Source organism: Rhinatrema bivittatum, chromosome 7 (genome assembly GCF_901001135.1).
Source record: "Rhinatrema bivittatum chromosome 7, aRhiBiv1.1, whole genome shotgun sequence".
Classification (NCBI taxonomy): domain Eukaryota; kingdom Metazoa; phylum Chordata; class Amphibia; order Gymnophiona; family Rhinatrematidae; genus Rhinatrema; species Rhinatrema bivittatum.
Window position 1 is genome coordinate 130,827,018 of NC_042621.1, and position 27,291 is coordinate 130,854,308.

At 44.4% G+C, this 27,291-nt stretch overlaps 1 protein-coding gene across 2 annotated transcripts; it reads left to right on the forward strand.

Moving 5' to 3' along the window:
- The first annotated feature begins 22 nt into the window (after positions 1-22).
- On the forward strand, positions 23-26,469 carry LOC115095458 (zinc finger protein 578-like). Of its 2 annotated transcripts, XM_029609135.1 has the most exons (8): positions 23-334; positions 6,736-6,862; positions 7,657-7,770; positions 7,920-8,033; positions 11,071-11,199; positions 12,017-12,124; positions 25,129-25,287; positions 25,381-26,469. In XM_029609135.1, exons 1-8 carry the CDS (start codon positions 311-313, stop codon positions 25,725-25,727), a joined length of 1,122 nt encoding a protein of 373 aa, XP_029464995.1. In that variant the 5' UTR covers positions 23-310; the 3' UTR covers positions 25,728-26,469. The 2 variants fall into 2 exon arrangements, with proteins under 2 accessions (XP_029464995.1, XP_029464994.1); XM_029609134.1 differs by having other exon boundaries at positions 25,129-26,469.
- The last annotated feature ends 822 nt before the right edge of the window (positions 26,470-27,291 follow it).

Below are 27,291 nucleotides of genomic sequence, written 5' to 3' on the forward strand. Positions count from 1 at the left end.
CAGGTTTGCGCATGCTCTGCTGCTTTTTCTTTCTTTAATATCATCCTGGCTGCAGAAGCAGAGAAAAATCAGAATAAAAGCAAAATAATTCTGTCTCCCTAGGACTGGACATTTCTTAAGAAAGTTCCAGCCCCAAATCTGACCCCTCCACTTTACAAAGGGGAAGAGGAGGGACTTTAACGGAGACCGTCAGGAATCAGCTCAGCTCTTCCAGTTCTATTCATTTTCTCTGCATCTGACCAGGAACAGGGAAGTCTCCAGCCTGCATCCACCCCCTTAACCGCAGATTTCAGGGAGAAACAGGAGGGAAATGTCTGCCCTGGTTTCTGATCAGGTAAGACATTCTTCTCTATTCTCTTGTAAATAGGAAACCAACATGTAAAGGAAAACTTTTCACTGTGCAACTCTTTCAACCTTCCCTTTTCATAGCACAGTGCAAAGATCTTTACATACCTGGGAACCTTTGAGTTCTAGACATCATGAGATAGCAGAGATTAGTAGGATGGCAGAGGTATACAGACTCTTTAGTGATGTCAATTTAGCAATTTTGTGGTTTAGATCTGGTGACGTTTTGAAACAAATAGAGATTTTAGAACTGTGAATAAGAAAAGGAGCTAATTTAGCTATTTTTTGACAATTTAGCTACAAACCTTGCAACTTTCTCACATCTAAAATTTCCATCAGGCTCCCTAATTTTGGAGCATGTCTGGAAGCAGAAAAGTGCAAGAGAGTGAGACCTCCTTTGGCTAGAGTGCTGCTAGACAGTGCAAGAGTCGAGAGAAAGACCTCCTCTGGATAGAATGGAGCAGGAAATTACAAAGGAGTGAGCCCTTGTTTGGCTAGAGTGCCATGCTGGCTGGTGCTGCCCTCGCTCCCTTCACTCCTCAGAACAGGCTCTGCTGGTTCAATTTCTTCTCTATCCTCCCTCTCCCCCGGGAATCCGATGACATCACGGCCAAGCTCTCTGCTAGAAGGAGAAGGAAGAAATCACAGCCACAAAAAAAAAAAAAGAAAGAGCCGGAGCTGCAGCACCTTTATTATCAACTTATGACAGACTGACAGCATCAGAAAAACCTAAGACGAGGAGAGATCTGTGTTTTTCCCGCTGATAGCAGGCTGAATTAGCCATGCTGTCCTGGATGTCCTCAGATGGTCTTGAGGCGGAGCTTCTCTCCAAGAACACTGAGCTTTTGCTCTGTGCGGCTGCGCTTCTTTCCACATGATTGCGGTCTTCAACTCAGTCTTTTTCTTGCGCACTGCCAGTCGCACGCGGAGTTCTCTCTCTCCTCTCAGAGATTTTTCTTTGCAAAAACAGCACTTTTCAGTGTTACTATGGCGCCCAAACCGCCTAGCTTCAAATACTGTCAGTGCGGGAAGATTATGTCCATCGCCGATGTATATAACTATTGTTATCTTTGTTTGGGGCCCGAGCATGACCAGTCCAACTGCCCTGGTCATATGTTGCCCAGGGCCCAAAGGCAGCGCCCAGAAGATCGCGCACCTATGGGAGCAGGAAGCTGGCTCTTACGCTCCGCTGTTGGAGCGCCTTTAATCCCACTCATCCCCGGGGCCAAAGTCGATCACCCAGAGAAGTGAATGAGATCTTCTTCCCTGGGGCGCCAGGGTAAGCAGCTGGGCCAGAGCCAAGCGGGTCAAGCCCCTCCAGTGCTCTCCACCCCCCAAGAGCCAAAAGAACATTGGGTATCAGGGGATGCGCCGAACATTTGAGCACAGAAGACAGTGTCAACGATCAACTGCGGTGCCGGAATGGGGGCATTGATGCATGCGTCAAAACGGGCAAGGACGATGCTCCACACAAGAAAGATATGGCGACTGTGTCAAAGACTCATTGCTCCAATGCACAGCGCAACAATGTGTCAAAGAGCCACGACGCTCAAAGCATTCTTCTCCCAGCCCACTCCCATCGGTGCAGGTGCCTGCAACGTGCGCACCGACACGACAGCAACTCGGCATGCCAGTCCTCAAGGCAACGAGGCATGTGTTGAGCTTGAAGCCACAGGAGGACTCCGACTGATGCAAATTATCCCAGAAAAGGTCCTTCACCAGATCAAAGCTACAGCAGGACCATCAGGTTGTCTTCTCGCCAGAAGAAATCCTTGAACTGGGGTTCTTTGATGTGGACCTACTCTTTGATTATCCAGGGCTCCTCGGGTTCGTCCCAGAAGGTGTACGCTGATATGTCTTCAGACTCCCGGAGGAAGAGGCATTCATCCCAACTTTAGGAGCCCCTATCAGAGAGAGATGGACCATCCAGTGCGGTTGAGCCTGCAGCATACTGCAGCAAGGGAGCTGCCTCCAACATCCTCTTGGCCACGGAGACTTACCATCTTCCAGGAGATCCAAGTCTACCAGGGGACGAGATAATACCCTCTCCACTGCCCCAATGAGGGAGTGGGATACCCCCGCAGAAGGGGGATTGGCTTCCCAGGTGGTGTCCCAGATAGGTGGAGTCGAACAAGCAAGAGTCCTGACCAATACCAACAGAGGAACTCACATCACTCCCATACTACGGAACCTTCACTGGCTGCCAATAAAATATAGAATATTACACAAGGCCCTCACTATAATTCACAAAATCATTCATAATCAGCAACAACTAGACCTCCAGATTCCTCTCAAATTATACTCATCAGACAGACCGATCAGAGAAGCATATAAAGGCACCCTGCAACCCCCTACAACGAAATCTACTCGCCTATCATCTACCAAAGAAAGATCTTTCTCTACAGCCGGCCCAGCCATCTGGAACAAGATGCCCACAGAACTCAGATTAGAACCATGCCCGCTTACCTTCCGTAAAAAACTTAAGACATGGCTTTTCATCCAAGCCTTCCCCTAGCCTACAGAACCAGCAATTCCTCACTAGTTCAGATACTGTTTCCTTACTAAACACTCCTACAAGTGTAGTCAATACACTTATGCCTCTCCTCTTCATATTTATTTATTTTATTTATTTATTGTTTTAGTTATACCGAGTTTCATGATAGGCATCACATCAACCCGGTTTACAAATAACAAGGAGTGTAAAGCATTATTATATTATTGTATTATCTAATTTTATTCAGTTATGCCTTACTATCGCTCCGGCTATCCTAGCCCTCCAGGTTAATACCCCTTGTTATATGTAACTTTCATCTCTTGTTATATGGTTTTGACTTTGTTATTCCCCCATGTTATTTGTAAACCGATCTGATATGAATTTCTTTCATGAAGGTCGGTATATAAAAATGTTAAATAAATAAATAAATAAATAAATAAGAGTGTCTGCCTCCAAGCCCCTCATCAGAAGAGCTCTTGGGAGGTGAATCACCTTCCCTGCAGCAGGAGACCTCAGCCCATGGGAAGATAGGGGGTCCTATCCACAGTTCTGCCCCCCAGCCAATCTCGGAATAAGGTGATTTCCCCCCCCCCCCTCCAATTCTTCAGGTTCTTCCACAGGGATGCTGTCCGACCTGCCAGAGGAGCCTCCAGAGCCATCTTTGCCACCAGAGGACCTCTCCTATTTAAAGCTCATCAAGAAGGTGGTGCTACTTCTTAACATCGAAACCAAGAAGGTGCCAGTCCTCAGCATCCTGAAGATCTTCGAGGTCCTGTCCAAACCAACAGCACTGCCTTCCCATGCTGTCCTGGATGCTGTTATGGAAAAGGCCTGGGAGTCCCCCTTCTCGGAACTGGCAACGTCCAAGAAAACTTACTTGAAATTTCGGATGAGGAAATCCCCCTACTACAGTTCGGTTCAGCTGCTGCATGCCTCCATCGTGGTGGATTACGCCATGAAAAAATCTAGGTTCCATTCCAATGTTCCACCAAGGAAGGATAATTGTTACCTGGATGTGTTCAGGAGGAAGGCCTTCCAGGCGGCCACGCTGAATGTGAAAATCCAGCAGCATCGGTTCTACATCACTCAGTACTTCTATGAGTGTCTGCAGTCCATCAAGCCCCGCTTTGAAAAGGGCTCTTCTGACTGTGCTGCCCTAGTCTGTGGTAGATATGAAGGAGAGATTACATCACCTCCTTCGCACGATATATGAGGCCTTCGAAATGTTGGCCGTGCATCGGCAGCAGCTATAGCAGCCCGCAGAATGGCCTGGTTGAGGGCCAGTGCCATCCAGGAAGACGTCCATGAGAAGTTGGCTGATCTTCCATGTAAGGGTGATAACCTTTTTGGAGACAAGCTATGGGAGACAGTATCACAGCTGAAGGAGCAGAATGTGGCGGTCCTATCCCTGGCTTCTCCGCCTGACAACTATCCACTACCAGGCGGTATTACCCCAGTTTCCGGAAGCTCAGTTATCAGAGACACCCTTTTATGCCGTATGCACTGTATCGTATACCAACCTTTCCACAACGCAGACAGCAAATGCAATCGTCACAGCCCAGAAGTAGACCTAGGAGCCAGCGCCAGCAGAGGCAACCATCGAATGCTGGCCAGAAACCACTGCAAGGTTTTTGAGAATGTCCAGGCCGCAACTATCACTGCATTTGGGGGCTGGATAGCCAACTTTTTCGACACTTGGGCAGCAATCACATTGGACCGTTGGGTTTTGAACATCATCCATGAAGGTTACGAACGAAATTTCAAGAAGGCCCCGACGCTCCCTACGCCTTACACCTTCTCTGTGGGATTGCCCTCAAGTGCAACTGTAGCAGGAAGAAGTGAGCTTGCTCCTGCGCCACCATGCAATCTAAATGATACCTGTGCATAAGCATGACAGGGGTTTCTATTCCCAATATTTCCTCATTCTCAAGAAATCGAGGGGGTTCTCCACCCAATCTTGGATTTACGGGCCCTCAACAAGTTCATTCGCTGGGAGAAATTCAAGATGACAACCCTAAAATCCATTCTGCCTTTTCTACAACCTAGCGATTGGATGTGTTTGGTAAATCTCAAGGATGTACAGGGAAAGGAAAATTTGTTCTTACCTGCTAATTTTTGTCCCTGTAATACCACAGATCAGTCCAGAGATCCTACCCCTTCTGTCAAAAGACTTCCTCGCTTCTGGATGTTCCTGAGACAGTATGCAGAGCTACTAAGAGTGTACATAGGTTATATTACTATAATCCTTGTTTGAGACAGAGGGGGTCCTAGTTTTAGGGGGTCTTTGAGTCTTTGCTCTCCCAGAGTTATATGGGGTTTGTTGATTTGGACATCTTGGCTTGGATATAGGTCAATACTGAGGGACTGCAGGTGGCAGTTTTATTCTCTGCCTCCATCTGCTGATAGGGATGCAAAACCCAATTGTCTGGACTGATCTGTGGTATTACAAGAAAGAAAGTTAGCACATAAGAACAAGGTTTCCTTTGTTTCTCTGGAGACCGAGCAATCTATAGAAAATACTCAATATTTAAGAAAAAAAGGGCTCTTTTCATGCTATAATCTATGGGACAGTTGATCTTACTGACACAGACCAAATAGACTTATTATATACACATTATAATAAAGCTGGAGGGAGAAGGGGCTTAGGCTGTCCTGTTTAAAATCTTGAAACTTTATTAATCTTAATATAACTAAATTATTGTAGAGAAAAGACCTCAGTATTGGCAGGATATCCGAAGATACGGAAACCACTTAAAAGCCAATTGTTTCAGTCACCGGTCTTATGTTCTCTTATTTTTATTTTAATAAAAATTGTCCAAAATGACTATACTTTGTATATTTTTTATGGTGTCACTGTGATTTAATGTTGATGAGTTGCTGTTGTCTTATATTAAAGGAATATATTTCCTATTGTGAACCTCACCGGGTTTCTTCAAAAAAGCATAGCTGTTTCCTAATTTTTCAGCTTAATAAAATTGTCCTTTTCTATGTTATCATTGATGTTAAACAATCATAGCTGTTTCCTGATTTTCAGCTTTAATGAAAATGTCCTTTTCTTTGGTATCGTTAGTGTTAGACATGAACTCTTGAGATACTCTTCTTCACTTTTCATGTATCAAGTGACACCTCTCAATAGTTTTCTCCACAACATCAATTAAAATACTTCCTGATAGCCCTACTAGGAAAATTCTATCATTATGTTAAGTATGTGTTGATACTTTTAACACTCCCGGCACTGTAGTAGATCATTTATCTAGCGCTTGCAGTATTTAATTCTTTTTTAACCGCATTGCCGCATCTCCTACTCAAAAGGGTCGGTTGACCACCGCCAGTATTCTTTAACAATCCCGACACATTATAGACTTTGGAACGGTGCACTTATCTGGTGCTTGTGTTATACACGTCCTGTTTTACAGCGCTGCCGTGCCTCCGAATGAAAAGGTCTGCTTGACCGCCGCCAACAAGGCCGACGTTTCGCAATGAAAAACGCTGCTTCAGGGCGGACTCTGTGAATAAAAGCATAAATCAATGTGGTTGCTTGCTGGCAATATATACATTCAAAAATTTTGGTCCCGGGTACTCACAATGTTAACGTGTCTCTCCTCCTTTGAATGTCGGGCTCAATCTAAAATTGTACATGGCGTGACCGCGCTTATTTGAACAATAAAGTGACTTCAAAATGCACCAATCAAAAACATTGAAATGAATGCATGCTGACATTACATTTAAAGGTCTGCAGATCCTCTGTCTTTCCAACACCACGTTCAACGTAATGACGTCTGAGTTAAAGATCTTAAGTATACGTCAGCAACAAATATATAGCTAGTTATTTTTCTATATTTCATTGTATACTAGCTATTCCCTAACAATATTACTTGTCCTGTTTCCTGTTCCAGGTATCTGTCACATTCAACGACGTTGCTGCTTATTTCTTGGAAGTGGAGTGGGAGATTCTGGGAGAATGGCAGAAGGAGTTGTACAAGAAGATCATCAAGGAGATTCATGGCATTCTCATGTCACAAGGTAAACAAGCCTTTTCTGTCATTTTCCACAGATGCAATGCAGGATGGGTGCTGACATTTTCATCAGGGGCTGGAAAAATCCCCTGTTCCAAGTGCACCTAAAGTGGATCTCCAGAGCTCAGAGAAAGACACCACTGCGGCAGACCTGGCAAAAGATGCTGCTCTATGCTTTAGGATAAATTGTATATGTTAAACTAGAGACTTCAGACATGATTAGTTTGAGCCTTTTCTGTAATTCAAGATTTGGTACAAGGGAACAGGAGGGAAGGAATTACCTTTGTGGATTCCCACCGGCGAACAATTTCTTTGCAATGGCATGATACGTTAGCTGTATACTAGATAGCAATACTGTACAACATAAAACACCTCCTGTGGTAACCAGATGTCACAAGTCAAATATCTCCTTTCCCCATCTCACTGGCCTGTAGATGGAGTTACTTTTATAATCCCAGGCCATGGGTTTTTCTTCTCAGCTGCTCCTAATAAGAAGCTTGGACTCATCTCCAGGAAGGCACATTCTAGCAGAAAAGATGGGCACCTCTAATGCCTCCACCTAGGAAGATCATGAATAGAAATGACTGTTCCAGAAATCCCCCTAGATTTAATCTTGGTCAAGTGGCAGTCTGCAACTCTCGCTTCTCACCATGCTTTGTGAGGCAAATAGATACCCAAAGAAAAAAACAAAACAAATAGACATACACACAACTGCCCCATCAGAACAGGGAACAGACAAAAACTCCATGGTTTCTACAAGTACACATTTAAAATATAATTTTGCTATTTTTTTATTGGCAGGTTATTCTATTCTTAATCCTAATGTAATATTCAAGATTAAAAAGGAAGATGATAAATATTTCACCCAACACTATGAGTGGGAGGGAAAAGAAAACACGAATGACGCTACCATTAGTAAGTAAATGTTTGGATTTAAAGGACTTTCCATTTTCAGGTCAGAGGAGATAAATCTTTAACATCAAACTTTTTGAGATTTAAAATCCGTCCCCAAATATATCAGCGAATCCTCAGTGAATCCTTCTTAACGTGTTTTCTTGAAACAGGCTTTCCAGTTGTAACGTCTGTGCTCTCTCTGAGTGTTAAACAAGAGGAAGATCGACCCTTCTTGGATCATCCTGAATCGGAGATGACTGGAGAAATTCACCCTCCTGTAACAGGCATGTATACATATCTTGGACATTTTACTTCCTGTTAGATGATAAATTCTTTAGGTGGGGACTATCCTTACCCAGTGATGGAACCAGGGCAGAAGAAGAGGGAAAAATGTAAATTAAAAATAAAATGATCCTTAGATTTTTCTAGCAAGAGAAAAGGAAGAATATAAATATAAGGAAGTGTGAAATAGAGAAGTTCCAGAAAAAGGACATTACAGAAAATCAAATCTAGAAATAGAATGAGCATGGACAATCTGTTTAGTAGGCAATGCAGCAGGATATGGACCTGATCTTAATATTATACAGATGGCAGGAATCAGTCCAATGGCTGCAATGTGCACTGCCATGTGGAAGGTCCCTGGTTCAGTCCCCAGGCTGTGTCTTCTGTTTCCCATGTCGACCAGGGTTGGAGATGCTACAGAGGCAGCATGCACAGTCTCCGGGAGGGGAGGGGAGGTAGCCATAGTCCCTGCTTAAGGGTGACACTCAGTGACCAGATTCAGTGTCCATGAGTGCAGGGCCTAGGACCAGCACTGCAGTGGCTGGACTAAATGCGCGTTAGTAGGGGATATAAAATGGGATGGAAAAAATCCCCGGGGAGTTGTGAAAGAAGGCTCATGGCGCTGGATCCCAGCCCTGAGCTGGAAGTACCACAGGAGTAGGAGGAAACTGCCGGGTCCAAAAATTGTTTAAAAAGATGGCATGGAAAAGCCTTAAGTATAGCGGAATGATGAATCCCCCAGAGAGATAGGGATGGAATCAAAAGTGATGGAAAAGGGAACGAAAGACCTTCTGAGGACGAGACAAAGAAGATTTCAGTCTTTGAACAATTTTTAACAATAAAAATGTCATCTGTTTAATCATTTATTAAAATATTTATTATCCGCCTATAACATAAATGTGCTGGGCAAAGTACAAAATATAAGCATTAAAGCAATACAACATTTAAATAAAACAACCTTAAAAACATTATGCATTACATATGTTTAAAATATTAAAGCTGCATTCCTCTTTATAACTTAAATATAAGTTTCCTGGAAAAGCAGTATCTTAAGCTGTTTTTGAAATATCACTATGTCATCAATCTCTCTCAGGCAAAGCATTCCAGCATACAGGCCCAAAACCAGAAAACACATGGGGCCCGATTTTATAACATGCACACGCAGCCATGCGCGTGTTATAAAATTCAGGGTCGGCGCGTGCAAGTGGGTGCACAATTGTGCAACTTGTGCGCGCCAAGCCGCGCAGCCTTCCTCCATTCCCTCCGCCCCCCCACCTTCACCTCCCTTCCCCTAGCTAACCTGCCTCCCAGCCCTACCTAAATCCCCCCCCACCTTTGTTTTGTTATTTACGCCTGCCTGCGCCGGCCGAGTGCTGGCGCGCGATCCCTGGGCTCAGCGGCAGTGGAGAGGCCTCTGGCCACGCCCATACCCCGGACCGCTCCGTCCCACCCGTTTTTTCAAGCCCCGGGACTTACACACGTTGCCGGGCCTATGCAAAATAGGCTCGGCGCGCCTAGGCTTTGAAAATCTGCCCCATGATGCCTAGTGTTGGCCAAATGTGCGATTTTAACTGAAGGAATTTAAAAGTAAATTAATCCTTCTGGAATTCAGGGGTCGTCCTGGAGCAGAGGTAGATAAAAGTAATTTAAGACAGGCTTATTAAATTTTGATGTCTTAAAAGTAATGTTAAAACCTTAACATTTAACTCTCTGTATTATTGGTAACCAGTGAAGTTCTTTTAACACTGGCGCAATATGTTCATTCCACCATCTATATGCAGGGAATTCTGTAAGATCTGCAACGCTTTAAGACTAGAATTAGGGAATTCATAATAGAGCGAGTAATCAACACAAGTTAAAATGAAAGCTTGTACAATGGTACGAAAAGCCCCTGGGTTAAGAATGAGTTTAATATGTCTTAGTAGCAGCAATTTGTAATCTCCACCCTGAAGAAGTTGTTGTAATTGGGGTTTAAATGATAAAATAGAGTCAAATAGGACCCCAATGTTGGAAAAGAGGAGAGGTAATGTTCCAGTGAAAAGGTTTTACATTTAGAAAAATGAAGAACTTCAGTTTTTTAGGATTTAACATCAACTGATTTTTACACATCCAAAGACTGAGGTCTTTTGCAAAACCTCTTGGGCATGGGCAAAGGTAACTGAAAAGTTCCCTTTAATTGGAAAAAAAAAACTGGACGTCATCAGCATGTATTCTAATTTGTGCACTCCAAGTGACTCTAACAAATAACAAATGTTCAAAATCGTGGCAGATAAAACAGTCCCCTGAGGTTCTCCAGAGGGCATTGTATTCCCTTTAACACAGACTTGCTAAGAACGAGAGTCTAAATAAGACGAAACCCAGGCCAACCCATACCTTGGATACCTAACTGCTGCAGCCGACATAGAAGAATCTTACACGAAGTTACATCCAAAAAAATTGCAAGGACAGCTGAGCCTGCATCAAGCTCTTGCAATAATAAATTTGTTACCGAAAGAAGTGAAGTTTTGGTACCGTGCAGCCTGTGGAACCCTCCTTGAAAATGATGGAGAAAGATGATTATTTTGTAAAAAGAAATCTGCCAGTTGTTGGCATTCCAACTTCTCAAATAGTTTTCCTAAGCTGAATCGAATTTCAAATTGTAGAAAGACCAGTGTAAACTGGAGTCAAAATAGACGAGGGAAGTGAAGGAAAGTCTAAATAGAGCAGTGTATTGTCTTCATACGTATGATAGAGAAGTCCCCATAGTGGGCCAGTGCCACAGGGAGTCCACCCCCTGTACTTCACAGGGGCAATGTGTGTGGGATTTGGCAAGGACACCCCCAACATGTATTTCTGCAGGCCCTTGGCACTTCCCCTTTCCCCTGTATAGCGAGGAATCCATTTTTGAAGCGATTTTTTTCTGCAGGTAAATACCCACAGAAAAACCTTTTAAAAATGTCCCCAACATCAGTCAAATTCTGAGCTCACTTGCACTGATAACACAGACGCTGGAGTAGGTTTTCTAAACACAATGTAACTGTATTTTTTTCTCCATAACAGGCTTTGCCAGTGTCAAACCTGACATTTTAATCCGATTTAAGCAAGAGACTTTCAAGACTGAGTCCCAGAAATCTGAGGAAGAAGGACACCTGCCCTCGACAGACCCACGTGAGGAACCGCAGGAAGCAGGTGATGTAGCTTGGATTAAAGCGAGTGATTCACTGATCCAAACATTTCCTACAGGAAAGAAACCTCCTCTGGACCAGGCACAGGCTTTATTATAATCGGGGACCTTGACTTCTAAATTTTGTGGTGTGGATAATGTGTGGTGCTCTAGTTTTATCATTTCTGGGGTTTTTCCTCTCTCTTTTTGCCCTTCATTTCTTTCCCCACCCACCCCCACCATTTCACTACAGCCCATCTCTCTTCCCGAAGGCATTTTCTCTTTCCCACTCTCCAGATTTCTGCTCTCCTTCCTTGCATAGTCTTTCCTAGCTTTCTCTCCTCCATTTTCTCCCTTCCTTCACGTCTCTCTCTCGACTCTTCACGTAATCTTTTTTTTCATCAAATCTTCGGTCGTCTCCTGTAAGTTTTCTCATTTTTCTTTGTATCTGTTCCTATTTCCAGTCTCTCTCACTGCTGTCCCAGGATGTCAGCCCTTCCTCCCTCCCAGCAGCAGGTGGTTTCCGTTTTCTCTTGCCAGCTGGCAGGAGGGAGGCAGGATGGCCCCCCCTGGAAGTCGCTGGTGAAAAGGGAGATAGGATGGCCTCTACTGGCAGCAACAGTTTTGGAGGGAGTTGGAATGCCACAGCAAAAGGAAATATTTTGCAGCAGTTTTCATGGCCACGGCATTGCAGGAAACTGGGAGCTGTGCTGCTAAGGTTCCTTTTTGCAGCACTGCTGCAGGAGTTCTTTATCTCCATTCCCATCATCTCATGGTACTCTGCTTAAGTCAGTATCCAGAACTATTTAAAAAGTTGATGATATTTTCTTTTTCTTCAACTAGACAGTCAGAGTTACAATCCTGACCCCACAGTAGAGATCCTGAAAATAGAAGTGCCTCATCTTAGCGACCAGCCAGAGGGAGAGGAGGAGGATATTATTACCAAGAATGGTGAGCAAAATAATTCCTCTATAGTACAGTACTTGCTTTGTGCTGTGGAGGGTGAATCTTATTACTGGCTTTCAGTTAAGTTTTTATTTCAGTTGCTTTAAGTTTTTATTTCAGTTGCTTTAAGTTGGTTCAGGGACAGGCTTGAGTTCAGAGACACTTTGGTTGCTTTCGTAGTTAACATCGTATGAAATTTAGACCTTGCTTTCTTTTCTGGAATAAAAGGTGCCAAAACTGATATGCAGGGCTCTGCTTCTGGTGGGAGGGGGAGGCAGGGGAGAGGGGTAGGGGCAACTGCCCAGGACTCTGCTCCCTAAAGTAGCCCCACTTCTGCAGATCCTGTGAAATGACAGCAATACAAATATTACACTGGTCCCTAGAACACCATTGCATCTCTTATTGGGAAAACAAAACAAGCCAGACTGCTACATATCATGACACAGAAACTGCATACGTGCATAATCCCTCACCAAATACAGAATAAGTGTTCCTGTTCATACCTCAGATCAGTCCAGACAAGTGGGTTTTACATTCCTACCAGCAGATGGAGGCAGAGAATCAAAACTTTTCAGGCACTGTTACTTAATGGAGAGTGCAAGCTGCAGTCCCTCAATATTTCTCTGACTCCAGCACATGGTAGAGGTGCAAACCTACAATCTGAACTTAGTTAAAAAAAAAAAAAACCAAAGAGGTTAGCAAAAGAAAAGAAGAAAGGAAGAAGCGAAGACTGGGGCTCCCAGAGGTGTTAGGTTCCTTCGTGGGCCAACCCTCTGGTTGAGCAGGGAAAGCGGGAGGTTGGCAATCCCTGGCCAGGCTCGAACCTTGATCTCCAGGGGGAGGGAAAGCCAGGGGTCCTAGTTCCCTCACTTTCCCTGAGGCTTTCTCACCTGTCCTGTCATCTGCCCCAGCCAGGAGCACTCAGAAGGAGGAAAGTATATCTTCCTTTAATTTTTTTTCCCTGTCTGGGTTGCTTGGTGACTTTGCCTTTAAGAAAAAAAAAAGTAGGCTTTTATTTTTCATTGGCGGTTGGCTCAGTGGAGTGAGAAGGGAAGTGTGTGCGGCTCGATTTTTCAGGACCCGGGACGGCTCCAGCAGCGGCGTCAGCTGTTTTTTTTCTCCCACTCGCAGACTCTCGGGTCTGCAGTCTGAGGCGATCATATCTCAGTGCAATCCTGCTCTGTGTCGGTTGTGCCTCTAGAGGTGAAGGGGCCTCAGCAGAGGGCTCAGCAGGCAGATGCTGTACGCGATCTGCAGGCCCTGTCCAGGAGGCCCCAGGGGGATTGAAGGAGACGGCCATTTTTTCTTTGACAGGAAGTGCAGGGACTCCCCTTCCCCACTTTCTCCAGTATGGAAAGGGTCTGGAGAAGATAGGGATGTGGCCAAGGATCCAGGAGAGGATCTGGCGGATAAAGAATCAGGGAACCTAACGGGTTTTCAATGGATTTTGTGCAATTGCCGCATGAGGCCTGTCTCGCAAAGAAGGAAGCGGCGGGTAAGTAGCGGCCACCCTGAAGTCCCATGTCCGGGGATTTTCTTCATCTGCTGGGCCTGGGGTGATCAGGAATGGAGGAGAACTCCTCGGAAGAGTTGGAAGAAGACGCACCTTAGAGGATTTGTGAAATGATCCGGGTACTGATCTGATTGTGGATCCTGCTGCGGTGGTGACCCTCAGAAGGGAAGGGATACTAGTGCATCCGTACCTGGATGATTGGCTCATTCAGGCGAAGTTGGAGATGGAGTGTCACTGTTCCATTCGAGAGTTACGGAGCATCTAAGGTCCTTGGGCTGAGTGATAAACCTGACAAAGAGTCATCTGGAGCCATCCCAATTACTAGAATATCTGGGAGCAAGTTTCGACACCCAATTCAGCAAAATGTTTCTTACCCCAGAGCAGGTGGTCAAGTTGCAATCACAAGTGGTTTGGGTGCTGGACCTGGAGGTTCCCAAAGTCTGGGATTATTTATAAGTGCTAGGTTCCATGACCTCTACTCTGGAATTGGTGCCATGAGCCTTTGCTCACATATGACTTCTTCAGAAGGTACTCCTGTCCTGTTGGAATCTGTTGTCGGAGGAGTTTCAGCTACCATTGCCACTCCAGGAAGAATCCAGATCCAGACTCTCGTGGTGGCAGTAGCATCCCAGTTTGGAGAAAGGAGTGGATCTAGAGGTTCCGGACTAGATTGTTGTGACCACAGATGCCAGCCTTAGTGGTTGGGGAGTGGTTTGTTAGGGATCGATGGCCCAAGGGCAGCGGTCACTGGTAGAGAGGCATCCTGGCCAATCAACGGTCTCCAAACGAAAGCGGTGTGCAGGGCGTTGCTGGCCTTTCTTCCTTGGATTCAGGGCTGTGTGGAGCACATGTTCTTGGATAATATAACAGTGGCCTATATCAATCAGCAGGGCAGAACAGAGTCGTTTAGTAGGTCAGGAAGTTCAGGAACTCTTTGCCTGGACGGAGAGTCATCTAACTGTATTAGCAGCTTCGCACATGGCAGGTGTGACAATGTGCAAGCAGACTATCTCAGCAGGCAAAAGGGGGACCTGGGAGAATGGGAGCTGTCAGCGGAGGCCATTGCCCTCATTTGGCACAAGTGGGGCGAGCCCCAGATCAATTTCATGGCGACACAGAAGAATGCCAAGTTGAGCAGGTTTTTCAGCCTCCGGAGGGAGTTCAGCTCTGAAGGTATTGATGCTCTGGTTCAGTCATGGCCAGTGAGTCGTCTGCTGTACGTATTTCCCCTGTGGCCACTTGTAGGTCAAGTGTTTTGGTGCATCAAGCAACATCCAGGAAGAGTTATCCTGGTGGCGCTAGAGTTGCCATGCCTTCTGTGGTTTACGGATCTGATCCAGCTGGCGGTAGACGGGCCCAACCAGTTAGGCCTCCTGAGGGAATTGTTACACCAAGGGCCCATCTTTCGGAGCAGGTGAATCGCTTCTGTTTAGTGGTCTGGCTTTTGAGAGGTGATGCTTCTGCTTGAAGGGGTATTCAGAGCAGGTAATTGGTACTCTGCTTCAGGCTAAGAGATCATCTACTTCTTTGGCGTATTTCTGAGTTTGGAGAGTGTTTGAGTCCTGGTGTGGGGCTCATGGCTCTGAGCCTTTGCAAACAAACATTGCACAGGTTTTGGCCTATTTGCAACATGGCTTGTCAAAGGCTTTAGCGTATGTCTCTCCGAGTCCAGGTAGCAGCCTTGGGCAGTTTCAGAGGGAAGCTGCAAAGTTGGCAGTTAGCATCTCATCTGGACATAGTACATTTTCTTAAAAGAGCAAAGCATTTGCGTGCTTTGGTCCGTAGATTTTGTCCATCTTGGAATCTGAATCTGATTCTTTGAGTATTGTGAGGACCTCCTTGTGAACCATTAAGAAGGGCATCTTTCAAGGACTTTACTCTGAAGACGGTGTTCCTGGTGGCGATTTGTTCGGCTAGGCGAATGTCGGAGTTACAAGCCTTATCATGCAGGGATCCTTTTTTGCGTATTTCAGACAATGGAGTCTCGCTGCGGACAGTGCCTTCCTTTTTGCCCAAGCTCGTGTCAGCCTTTCATCTTAGCCAGACAGTGGAATTGCCGGGCTTTCCGTGCCTGACGTCTGATTCACTCCATGTAAGGGAGCTTCACCTTTTGGACCTGCGTTGGGTCCTATTGCGGTATTTCAAGGTGACAAATGACTTTCGGAGGTCGGATCATTTCTTTGTTTTATTCAGTGTACAAAAGAAGGGTTGCAAAGCGGCGAAGAGCATGATTGCAAGCTGGTTAAAGGAGGCGATTGCTTCAGCCTATATATCTGTAAAGGTCAGTCTGTCCCGGAGGGGTTGCGAGCACATTCTACTAGGGTGCAGGCAGCCTCCTGGGTGCAGCGTCAGTTGGTTTTTCTGCAGGAGATTTGTCAAGCAGCGACTTGGTCCTCTTTGCACACTTTTACTAAATGTTACCATTTGGATGTTAAGGCCCCGGAAGAGGCCATGTTCAGTGAGAGTGTGCTGCGTGCGGGCCTTTCAGGTTCCCAGCCAGTGTAGAGGGGCTTGGGTACATCCCACTTGTCTGGACTGATCTGAGGTGTGAACAGAAAAGGAAAATTGCTTCTTACCTGCTAATTTTTGTTCCTGGAATACCCCAGATCAGTCCAGACTCCCGTCCCCTTATTATGACGAAAGACCTTCCTGCTTCTGGATGGTGCTGGTGATAAGTGCTGCAGAATTTGAGCAAGATTGTATATAGTTTTAAACTAACTGGAGACTCGACGTTTTCTCATTGCCCTGAGTTGAGGGTTCAGTTTTTGTTGGGGGTTCAATGTATTCTTCAGCTCATTCTAGAGGGAGAAATCCTTGGAGTTTGGGAAGTAGTTATTGTGGCTTGGGTACAGGTCAATACTGAGGGACTGCAGGTGATACTCTCTGTTAAGTAGCAGTGCCTGAAAAGTTTTTATTCTCTGCCTCCATCTGTTGGTAGGGATGCAAAACTCACTTGTCTGGACTGATCTGTGGTAGTCCAGGAACGAAAATTAGCAGGTAAGAACCAATTTTCCTATCATAAATTACAAATAGAAATATGCAGACACAAACTGAACTGGAAATCCCAAGAAACCCAACTTTGTATATAGTGCGAAACAGGCATTTCTTCCTGTACCATGCAAAATACAAAGATAATGAAGATGCAGCACATTCAGATTTCCAAAGCTGAAAAAACTGAATCAGTAAACCAAAAATAAAAGTTGTTTTTTTACCTTTTGTTGCCTGGACATTTTGGGCCTCAACATAACAGCCACCTCCCCTCAAAACAACAACAATGAGAACATGGCAGCCCAAACATAAGACCTTTTCCATACTCAGACACACACAAGAATGACAATGGAGAGTTGGCAGCCACACTTTAAGACCTTCCCCCGCATACAAACACAAAAGAAGAATGACAGGGTCTCAGTAGCCCTAACATAATACCTCTCTCATTACTTTGACCTCTCCCTCTCTACTCCCCCATTTCCTTCCTCCCCCAGGGTTCTGTCTCTCGTCCCACTCCTCCCAGAAGACAGGCTGAATCCTCTCTCTCTTTTACCAGGAGCCCAGCATCAGTCCTCTTCTCTCCCCCATTCTTCCCTGCCCAGGCAGTAGTCTCTCTTCCCCCAAGTCCCCTCTCCTACTGCTGTACTCTGGCACAGGATTGTCACTCTTGGGGGCAGCTCTACGGCACTTGTCAGGACAGCTACTGAGGCTTTTCAGGGTGCTGGAAAAGGTATATACCACCTGAAAAAAGCCCCGGATTTAGATAAAGGGAAGTTGACTTTACTGATCTTGTTAGGCCTCTCAACCACTTTCTGCTGAGATATACAACAGCCATAAGTTAAACATAGGCCATATAGTCTTTTTCTACAATCCTGTTTCTATCTAGTGTGCCCATCCACAGCTCTATAATCCCCTTACTGGAAGCATGGGGTTTTTGTTGACTAATCATGTTTTTACACACAAACCTTGGTTATGCTCCTAAAACATGTTTTGTGCGCATTAGCCATAATTTACGGTTTGTGTGCAGAAACAATGTTTTGTGCCTCTAAATGTATTTATTTAAAATATTTCTATACCACCTTATCAAATAGATCATCCAAAATGGTTTACAACAATATCAATATAAAATAACTCATGAGTTGTGCACTATATCTTTTAATAAGCATAAATCATAGTTTGTTCATATGGTGCACTCTTCGTTTATTTTACACACATTTTTTGGTTTCTGTACTTTTAATTCCTGATGCATTTTGCATATTATCTTACTGCGTTTGAAAGTTACCTTTTTTCTTTGTTCTTGTGAACATGTTAAGACATTCTGCACTGAAATACAGCACACGTTTTACTGCTTTCTTATTAAATCCAGTCTAGAATGTTCTTCTTGCTTCAGTCTAAGCTGTAAGTACGTATGTGTAATGGACTGAGCAATGTTCCCTCTAATTTTCTCATGGACATGTGTGGGTGTGCTGTAATGTTGGGCTCATAATTTGTGCAAATAAGCAACACTTCTACCTCACCCCCACTATGAGGGTTGGTTTTTTTTTTCCAATTAAAGTTTTATTGATTATACTCAAATAGCATATAAAACATCCAACTTCAACAGTCAACATCATAATGTCAGCCACAAATACAACAACCCATTGTTTGACATAACATCCCAGACCAGAACCCCCACTCTGAACTACTATAATGTTTATTTTCCTAGATCTGGTGAAAACTCAAAGACCCTTATTTTCAATTCAACTTGTCTCTTCTCGAAACATATAGTGCCAAAAACTTATTAAACCTCACCAACGTTTGATCGTGGTAAACTTACACAAGTTAAGTGTTCTTGCCACTCTACATTGGACTCCTTCCAACGCAGGTGCTGGTATTTTATTCCAGCAGTAGGCAATCTTGCAATGAGCCGTTATTCATATTTGTTGAGGGATTGAACATTTCTGCAGTGGTGCCCCTGGGTATACTGAGCCCAAAACCCTTGAATAACCGAGCACTTCCACAAGATAGGATACAAATTCCCTTTTTTTCCCACAAGCCCTCCAACATTGATCATATAAACGTGGGTACAGTTTACATAAACTATCTGGGGTGAGATACCACCGTAAAAGTACCTTTTATCCATTTCTCCATTAGGGTGGCAGATACAGACCATTTCCCAATCTGCAAGAAAGCCAGATCCCATTCAGACTTGCTCCTAGTTCCCCCTAAATCAGTTTCCTATTCCCTAATATGCTTAGGTTTCTCCCAGGGCTCCTAATTCAGCAATGCATACATTTTATATATATTTTTTTTTTTTTTCCTTTGCTTTATTCACAGATTTGCATAGTACTTCAGTACAGTATTTCTGATGTAGTGGATGATCATCTGGGAACCAGTGACCACCGAATGGTTGGTTCTATATTAGAACGCAAGAGATGAAGGTTCATTCTAAGGCGAGGGTCTTAGACTTCCGGAAAACAAACTTTCTGAAAATGGGGGAGTATCTCAAGGAGTCATTAGCTGGATGGGAAAGTAAAAGAGCAGTGGGAAAAACAAAGGAGATATCATTAGGGCAACTAATACTTTTGTTAGGAATGTACATAAAGGGAGGAAGAAAAATAGACTGTTAGGATTTTCTGAAGAAGTAGCTGAAAAGGTAAGAGAGAAAAGGTTCATAAACCACAAGAGATTGCAGAAAGAGGAAAACAGGCGACAATATCTGGAAAAATTAAGAGAAGTTGGGAAAGTAGTCATGAATGTGAAAATTCAAATAGAAGAAAAAATAGCAAATATGATAAAACGGGGACAAGCCTTTTTTTTTTTTTTTTTGATATGTTAGTGATAGAAGAAGGTGTAAAAATGGCATTGTGAGACTCAGAGGTGAAGGGGAGGAATATGAGGAGGCCGATAAGGAAAAAGCAAAATTACTTAACAAATATTTGTTTGATGTTCACTGTGGAAGGACCAGGACCACATAAAACAAACACAAATAAGATTGGAAGTGAGGTAAACCTCAATCGATTTTCAGAACAGTGGGTTCGTGAGGAGCTAACTAAACTTAAAGTAGATAAGACGAAAGGATACATCAGAGATGTCCTGGCAGCTCTGCCGGCTGACCTTTTCAGTGCTTCCTTACAGTCTGGAGTAGTTCTGGAGGATTGGAAAAGTATGTGGTCCTATTCATAAAAGTTGGAAGTAAGGAGGAAGCTGGGCACTTCAACTCAGTTAGTCTGACCTCTGTGGTGAGCAAACTAATGGAATCACTGCTAAAACAGAAGGTAGTGCAATTTTTGACATCCAATGGAATGCAAGATCTGAGGCAGCACAGTTTTACCAAAGGCAAATCTTGTCAGACAAATCTGGTTAATTTATTTGATTGAGTGACCAGAGAGTTGGATCAAGGGAGAGCGCTAGACATAGTGTACTTGGATTTCAGCATGGCTTTTGTCACAGTTCCACACAGAAGACATAAATAAATTGTGCACCCTTGCTATGGATCCTAGAGTGACTGACTGGGTTAGAAACTGAATGAGTGGGAGGCAACACAGGGTAGTGTTAATGGAGTTTTCTCTGAGGAGGGCACTGTTACTAGCCGTGTGCCTCAGGGACTGGTCTTTGGACCGGTTCTTTTCAACATTTTTGTGAGTGACATAATGGAAGGGTGTAGAGAAAGAGTTGTCTTTTTGCCCTTAATACCCACATCGCCAACAGGGTGGACAGTCAGGACGGAGTGGAAAACATGAAGCGGGATCTAGTGAAGCTCGAGGAATGGTCTAAGGTCTGGCAGCTAAGATTTAATGCTAAAAAATGCAGATTAATGCATTTCTAGGTGAAATTTTGTTACGCTTGCCGGCTGTGGAGCACCATGGCCGGTCTCATTCACCCAACCCCGCAACATCGCGGCAAAGACAGCCCTGGGCTCCCTTGTCGCGGTGGGGCATTGCCACCGCTGTGGCTCTGCATCTTCGCAGCCTTGAGTGCTGCTGCACTTGGGGTGCCACCAACGTCATCGCTATCTCCTTGTGGCTCTGAACGCCGCCAGCACCGCTGTGCTCCCTGTCTGCGGCAGGAGGATGCCTCCAACTTCCGCTCCTGCATTGGATTCCTTAGGCGTGCACGTGCGCCTCTCCTCAAGATTTAAAGGGCCCTCCTTGATGACATCATTCCCCTGGACTTATAAGGCTGGACCCTGCTTCAAGCCTTTGCCTTGGCTAGAGGTCTCTCTTTAGAGTGCGGATTGCCTTCCTGAGTTCCTTCGGTGTTCCTTGGCTTCTTCCTTCTTCCCTCAGACAGCTCTTGGCTTAGACTTTGGACCGGATTCTGACCTTTGCTTTATGTCACGACCCTTGCCTAGACCCTGACCACGAGCTACGCCGCCTGCCACAACTCATGCCGGGACCTTGACCACGAGCTACGCCACCAGCCTCGACCCTTGCCTGACCCTTGACTTAAGCTATTCTGATATTCTGGAACTCGGCCTGAGCACCAGCTTTATTCTTCAGCAGGACTTCCATTGCTGCAGAGGCCCCCACCCACGTCCAGCGAGCCCTGGCACCCGAGGGCTCAACCTAAGGAGAACATGAGCTGGTAGTGGTGAAGCTCCTGATGGGCCTCTGCTCTTCACCAGCCTCACCCACCGACAGTGGGGACCTGTGGGGGTAGTATCAACTCCCCCTCGGTCCAAGGGTCCATTTGCACAACAATTTTAAAAGCTTAGCATGTGCCAAAACCAGGAGCTACGTAAACAAGTTGGGCCAGTGCGCGCCAAGTGGATTTTAAAAGCTGCCCGAGTACGCATATATCTTCTGCTGCGCGCAGAAATAAAAAGTTTACAAAAAAGGGTAGGGCATGGGTGTGTTGGGGCTTGGCCAAGAGATGAGCGTGTAAATACGTAAGTGTGCTGGGGTCCCCTGCCACATAACTTTACTTCTGCTATGGATGATGCGTACATTTTAAAACAAAACTATTTAGGCAAATCAGCTGGATTTTAAGGGTCGAGGCTAACAGGGAGGAAAGGAGGCTATTAAACTAGGGGGGTTTGGAAGTCCTATCCCTTAACTGGGTTAACTGTGAACGAACTGGGAAAACGGCAAATGGCATTGGTACACAACCCTTGTAAAATTTCCCCGCTTACGTGGTAAATATGGGATTTGCACTCATATACACAGGTGTGTTTAAAACTGAGTGCACATGTACACATATCCAGACTATTTTATAAAATGAATGCGTCCCTGGGCGCGGGCCAACCCATGCGCGCCCACACACCCCTTTCAAAGTTACCGTCCCTGGATGCAAAAAGCCATGGGACAGGTACAGTATTGAAAGTAAAATTGTTCTAAACATAAAGGAATAGCAGGATCTGGTGGTGATTGTATCTGACCTTAAGGTGGCCAAACAGGTGAATAAAGTGACTGTAAAAGTCAGAAAGATGCTTGGCTGCACAGGGAGAGGAATGGTCAGCAGAAAAAGGGAGATGATATTGCCCCTGTATAGGACCCTGGTGAGACCTCACTTGGAATACTGTCTACAGGTCTGGAGACCGCACCTTCAAAAGGATATAAACAGGATGGAGTCTGTCCTGAAGGTGGCTACTAAAATGGTCAGTGGTCTTCGTTCTAAAGCATATAGGGATGTGAATCGTTTTTTGACGATCTAAAATATCGTCCGATATTTTTTAAATCGTTAAAGATTGCGATACAATAGAAATTCCCCCGATTTATCGTGAAAAATCGTTAATCTAGTTTGTATTCACTAACGAGAGTTATTTGGGGGGAGGGCGGGAAAACCAGCACACCAAAACAACCCCTAAACCCACCCCGACCCTTTAAAACGAATCCCTTACCTTCCCCCACCCTCCCAAACCCCCCAAAATGTTTAAAATCACCTGGTGGTCCAGTGGAAGCCCCGGGACCGATCGCCCGCTCTCAGGCCGTCGGCTGCCACTAATAAAAATGGCGCCGATGGCCCGATAAGAAAAAACCCACCCCGACCCTTTAAACCTGACCCCTTAGCCTCCCCCACCCTCCCAACCCCCCCCCCCCAAAACGTTTTAAAATCACCTGGTGGTCCAGTAGGGGTGCCGGGAGTGATCTCCTGCTTTCGGGCCGTCGGCTGCCACTAATAAAAATGGCGCCGATGGCCCTTTGCCCTTACCATGTGACAGGGTATCCGTGCCATTGGCCGGCCCCTGTCACATGGTAGGAGCATTGGACGGCCGGCGCCATTTGTAAATCACCAGGTGATTTTAAAATGTTTTGGGGGGGTTTGGGAGGGTGGGGGAGGCTAAGGGGTCAGGTTTAAAGGGTCGAGGTGGGTTTTTTGTTTATTGGATCGGGCGCAGCCGATAAACAAAAAACCAGTTGGGCCAGACGATAAAAATTATAAGATTTGAATCGGAACCGGAACCGAACCGATTCTGGTTCCGATTCACATCTCTAAAAGCATACGGGGATAGACTTAAAGATCTAACATTTGTATACTAGAGGAAAAGTATTATAGGGGAGTTATGATAAGAAACCTTCAAATATCTCAGAGGTTTCCATGCACAGGAGGTGAGCTTCTTTCAGTGGAAAGGAAGCTTTAGATCGAGGGGTCATGAGATGAGGGTGAAAGGATGTAGATACAAGAGTAATCTTAGGAAATATTTCTTTTCAGAGAAGGGTGGTGGAGATGGTGGAGACAAAAACAGTATCCGAATTCAAGAAAGCAAGGGATAAATACAGGGGATCTCTAACAAAGTGATGCTAAATTAATTGGACAGATGGATGAGCCATGCAGTATATTTCTGCCATCATGTTTCTAAAAAAGGTTTTACCCAGACACAACTCCTTTTTTTTGTTCGACAAAATGTTTGAGTTGTGCATAGGGGTATCGATCTTGCACTGTTAATCCGAACTACCTGGTCTAGATGCAATATTCCGATCAACTTCCAGCTCCTGAAAATGATCAAGGTAAAACCCAGCTGAAACTCTTTATTGTGGAAAATAGGGGTTCAATAAAAATATTTCAATTTCCCCACCAAGTACTCTTTCCATTGCAGCCCACACCTTAAGAGTGGTTAAAGTAACTGACAGGATCATAGCTACCGGCCCCCACCATCGCTTAGAGATCCAAATCATGTCCCGTAGAAGTGGAGCCCCATAAGATTGTTGCTCTATCAGTATCCATGGTTTTATTTCAATAGTTTGGTGCCAATCCAGCACTGATCTCAGTTGCAAAGCAGCATAGTACCAAAAAAGGTTCAGAACACTCGGTCCCCCTCGTGTTTTAGGTTGATACATTACTGCTTTAGATACATTGGGGGGGGGGGGGGGGGGGGAGGGGGTGTCTGCAACGCCAAATATAGAATGTTCATCTTTGCACTTGCAATCCTAGCCAGCCACGTCAAATTACACCTGTCCCACCTACTCAGATGTTGGGTAATAGCTTCCAGTAGTGGAGGGTAATTAAAACAGCTGGTCAGGTTGGGCCCCAATGAATATCCCCAAATATTTCACCCTGGACTTGGAACATTTAAAGGGAACATAATTTTTCATAAGAACAACTTGGGCTTAGGCATGGTTACAGTATATTCAATATCTCGGATTTGTTGAGGTTAACCTTGAAGCCTGACACTTGGCCAAAAGGATCCATTTCCTTCATAACCTCTGATAGTGAATACTATAGCCTCCATCCTAATGCCCACCATATGCTCAGCATACATTGTGAACAGAAGCTGCAAAATTGGGAATGGGGCTGAATTTTAAGACCCTGTCATCCTGTGTGGTCTCCTGGCGACCAGCAGTTGGATGTTTAAATCCAGAGGTCCCAAGTATAATTCCCAGCGTGGGCCTCCTGCCTCTCTCTTTGTCTTGTTGTCTCTCTCTGCCCCCCTCTCCCACCCCTGCCACTGCTTGGCAGTAGAAGCCCATGCTGCTGCTACTGAACACTTCTCAGCTAAGCTGTCACCACAAGCATGCGCAGAACTTGTGAGCTGGCACTTTCTGATGCTGATCTCGATTATTGTGAGATCAACACCTGGAACTGCCGAATTGCAAGTTTTGAGCCTGCTTGCAGTGCCAGCACAGCTGAGGAGAAATGCACAATAGCAGTGGCATGTGGGTCAGGTGCTGCCATGGGTGTTTCCTACATGACTGTGCGAGAAAGGGTGTGTGGTTGCACACACACACGATTATTAAAGAATTTGACTACCTCAGAGCAGCACCTGCATACACACTGAGGAAGCCTCTTCTACAGCTTTGATAAACAATGCTTCAGCTATGGTCTAAACAGAAACAGTTTCTGATCCCAACTGAAAATGACTTAGCACATTCTTGTGCCATGCTTGTGTTGCCTGCCTTCAGTAAAAGCTGTAAGTGCATAGGTCTGCTTGGTGCAATATTTATGATTATGTTCTGTTATATGTTAGATGTATTATTTTACAAAAGCATATAATATATTTTTGTTCTGTATCTTGCTATGAGCCTCTGCTTGGATGGGCAGTTTATAAATGCAAACAAATTAATGAACATGCTATTATTTTATCTAACAGATGATGAATTCAGAGCACAGATTAAAATTCATAAGAAATTTCACAAAGAACAGAATCCATTGAAATGTTCTGAATGTGATAAAAGCTTCAGTAGAAAATCAGACCTAAAAAAACATGAAAGAATCCACACTGGAGAAAAACCATTTAAATGTTCTGAATGTGATAAATGTTTTTGTCAGAAAGGCAATCTGCGACTACATGAAATGACTCATATTCTACCACCAACAGAGAAACCATGTAAGTGTTCTGAATGCGATGAATGTTTTTGTCAGAAAGGCAACCTAAGATTGCATAAAATGACCCACATACGACCACCAGGAGAGAAGCCTTTTAAATGTTCAGAATGTGATAAATGTTTTTGTCAGAAAGACAGTCTGCAATTGCATGAAATGACACACATACTGCCACCGAGAGAGAAACCATTTAAATGTTCAGAATGTGATAAAAGGTTTAGCTATCAGTCTGAACTGAAAAGACACAAAATGATCCACTCTGGAGAGAAACCATTCAAATGTTCTGATTGTGACAAACGTTTCTGTCAGAAGAGCAATCTGCGCCGCCATGAAATGATCCATACTGGAGAGAAACCATTGAAATGACACTAGGACTAACTGGTAGCAATAGTGCAAATTCTTCAGGTGAAGACAATACCTCTTGTGCAGCTGTAGACCATAATGAACCTGTTCATGCACCCACCAGAGCAGGAGACATACAACAGAAACTAATGAAAGAATTCAAAGGACTAACTACAGTTAGGTGGATGCCTGAAGATAAAAAGGAAATAATGTACTATCATTGCTATGCCAAAATCCCTTCATTGAAATTTACAAGGTACGCAAAGGGAACCTGCCAAATCCTGGAACAAAAAGCAATATTGTTGAAGGAAAAGCTACAGAAAGCTATTGGTGCAAATTTAAGATTGTTAATTGGACAAATCATAAAACAGAAACACATAAGTGATGACACAGAAAAAGAACTAGAGAAAGCAAAAGGAAATGCATAGAGGAGTACCATTTGCCAGAGTTTTTCGAAGAGGTACTGGGTGAGGTTTCAGTTAATGATAAAACTGCAGCACAGGAACATGAGAGAAGGATGTCTAAGAAACAGTCAAGAGAAAAGGCAAATAGACCAGGAGATGGAATAACTGCTAGCTGGGTTGCTGGATTGGGTGGAGATGGATAAGTAGGCTGGGATCCAGGAGGGGCAAAGGCTACCTAAGTTAAATCTTGCAGCCAAAGTAAAACATGATCAGCAACATCAGGAAGGCCATAGCCTGCATAAAGGGATCACAGAAATAAATTGGATACAATATTGTGCAGTAAAAATCATTATCAATGATAATATAGCTGTTGTCTTTGTAGTAGAACAAATTGGGTTACCTGGCTTATTCTGTGTATTGTATCCCACACATCCTGCTCTCTTTCCCATTCTTTTTGGTACTTTCTAAGCGGATCATCAGCATCCTTGAATCACACCGGGTAAATCTTGGAGATCAAGCCTTTATCGAATGTAGTATCAGCTTCTCAAAGATTTTAAGGTTTGTACTACATCCCATTTTATAAGTATTTTATTAAGAAGGCCCTTCAGTTGCAAACATTTAAACATGAGGATATGATTTATATCACATCAGTCTGTTGACTCAGCAAAGGTTGATGTATTTACTTTTTGAAACATTTGTCCAGCTCAGTTCATTGATGGAAATGTTCTTTATTAAAATGCTTGAGGAAAAGGGGGTTCCCCCATAAAAGATAAAATAGGAAATCTGGGAGACCCGGGCACCTACCTTTAATTCCCTGATGATGACCTGGAAGAGTCTAGGCTTCTTGCCCTTCTAGACAAATTTAGATACCTGCCTCATAAAATGAGTCTTAAGCCATCAAATAAGTGGTAAAGCTAGCACGTCGAAAGCGCGTGTCCAATCCCCCCGAAACTAATAGCGCCCGCACCATGCAAATGCATGTTGATGGCCCTATTAGTTATTTCCACGCGATACAGAAAGTAAAATGTGCAGCCAAGCCACACATTTTACTTTCAGAAATTAACGCCTGCCCAAAGGCTGGCGTTAATTTCTGCCAGCACCGGGGAAGTGTACAGAACAGCAGAAAAAACTACTTTTCTGTACACCCTCCGACTTAATATCATAGCGATATTAAGTCGGAGGCC

What these genes read in the sequence shown, in the direction of transcription:
- LOC115095458 (XM_029609134.1), top strand. Translation starts at nt 311, where the DNA reads ATGTCTGCCCTGGTTTCTGATCAG. An exon ending in CTGCCCTGGTTTCTGATCAG is followed by an intron (nt 335 to 6,735) that starts GTAAGACATTCT and finishes TTCCTGTTCCAG; the next exon opens with GTATCTGTCACATTCAACGA. An exon ending in AATTCACCCTCCTGTAACAG is followed by an intron (nt 8,034 to 11,070) that starts GCATGTATACAT and finishes TCTCCATAACAG; the next exon opens with GCTTTGCCAGTGTCAAACCT.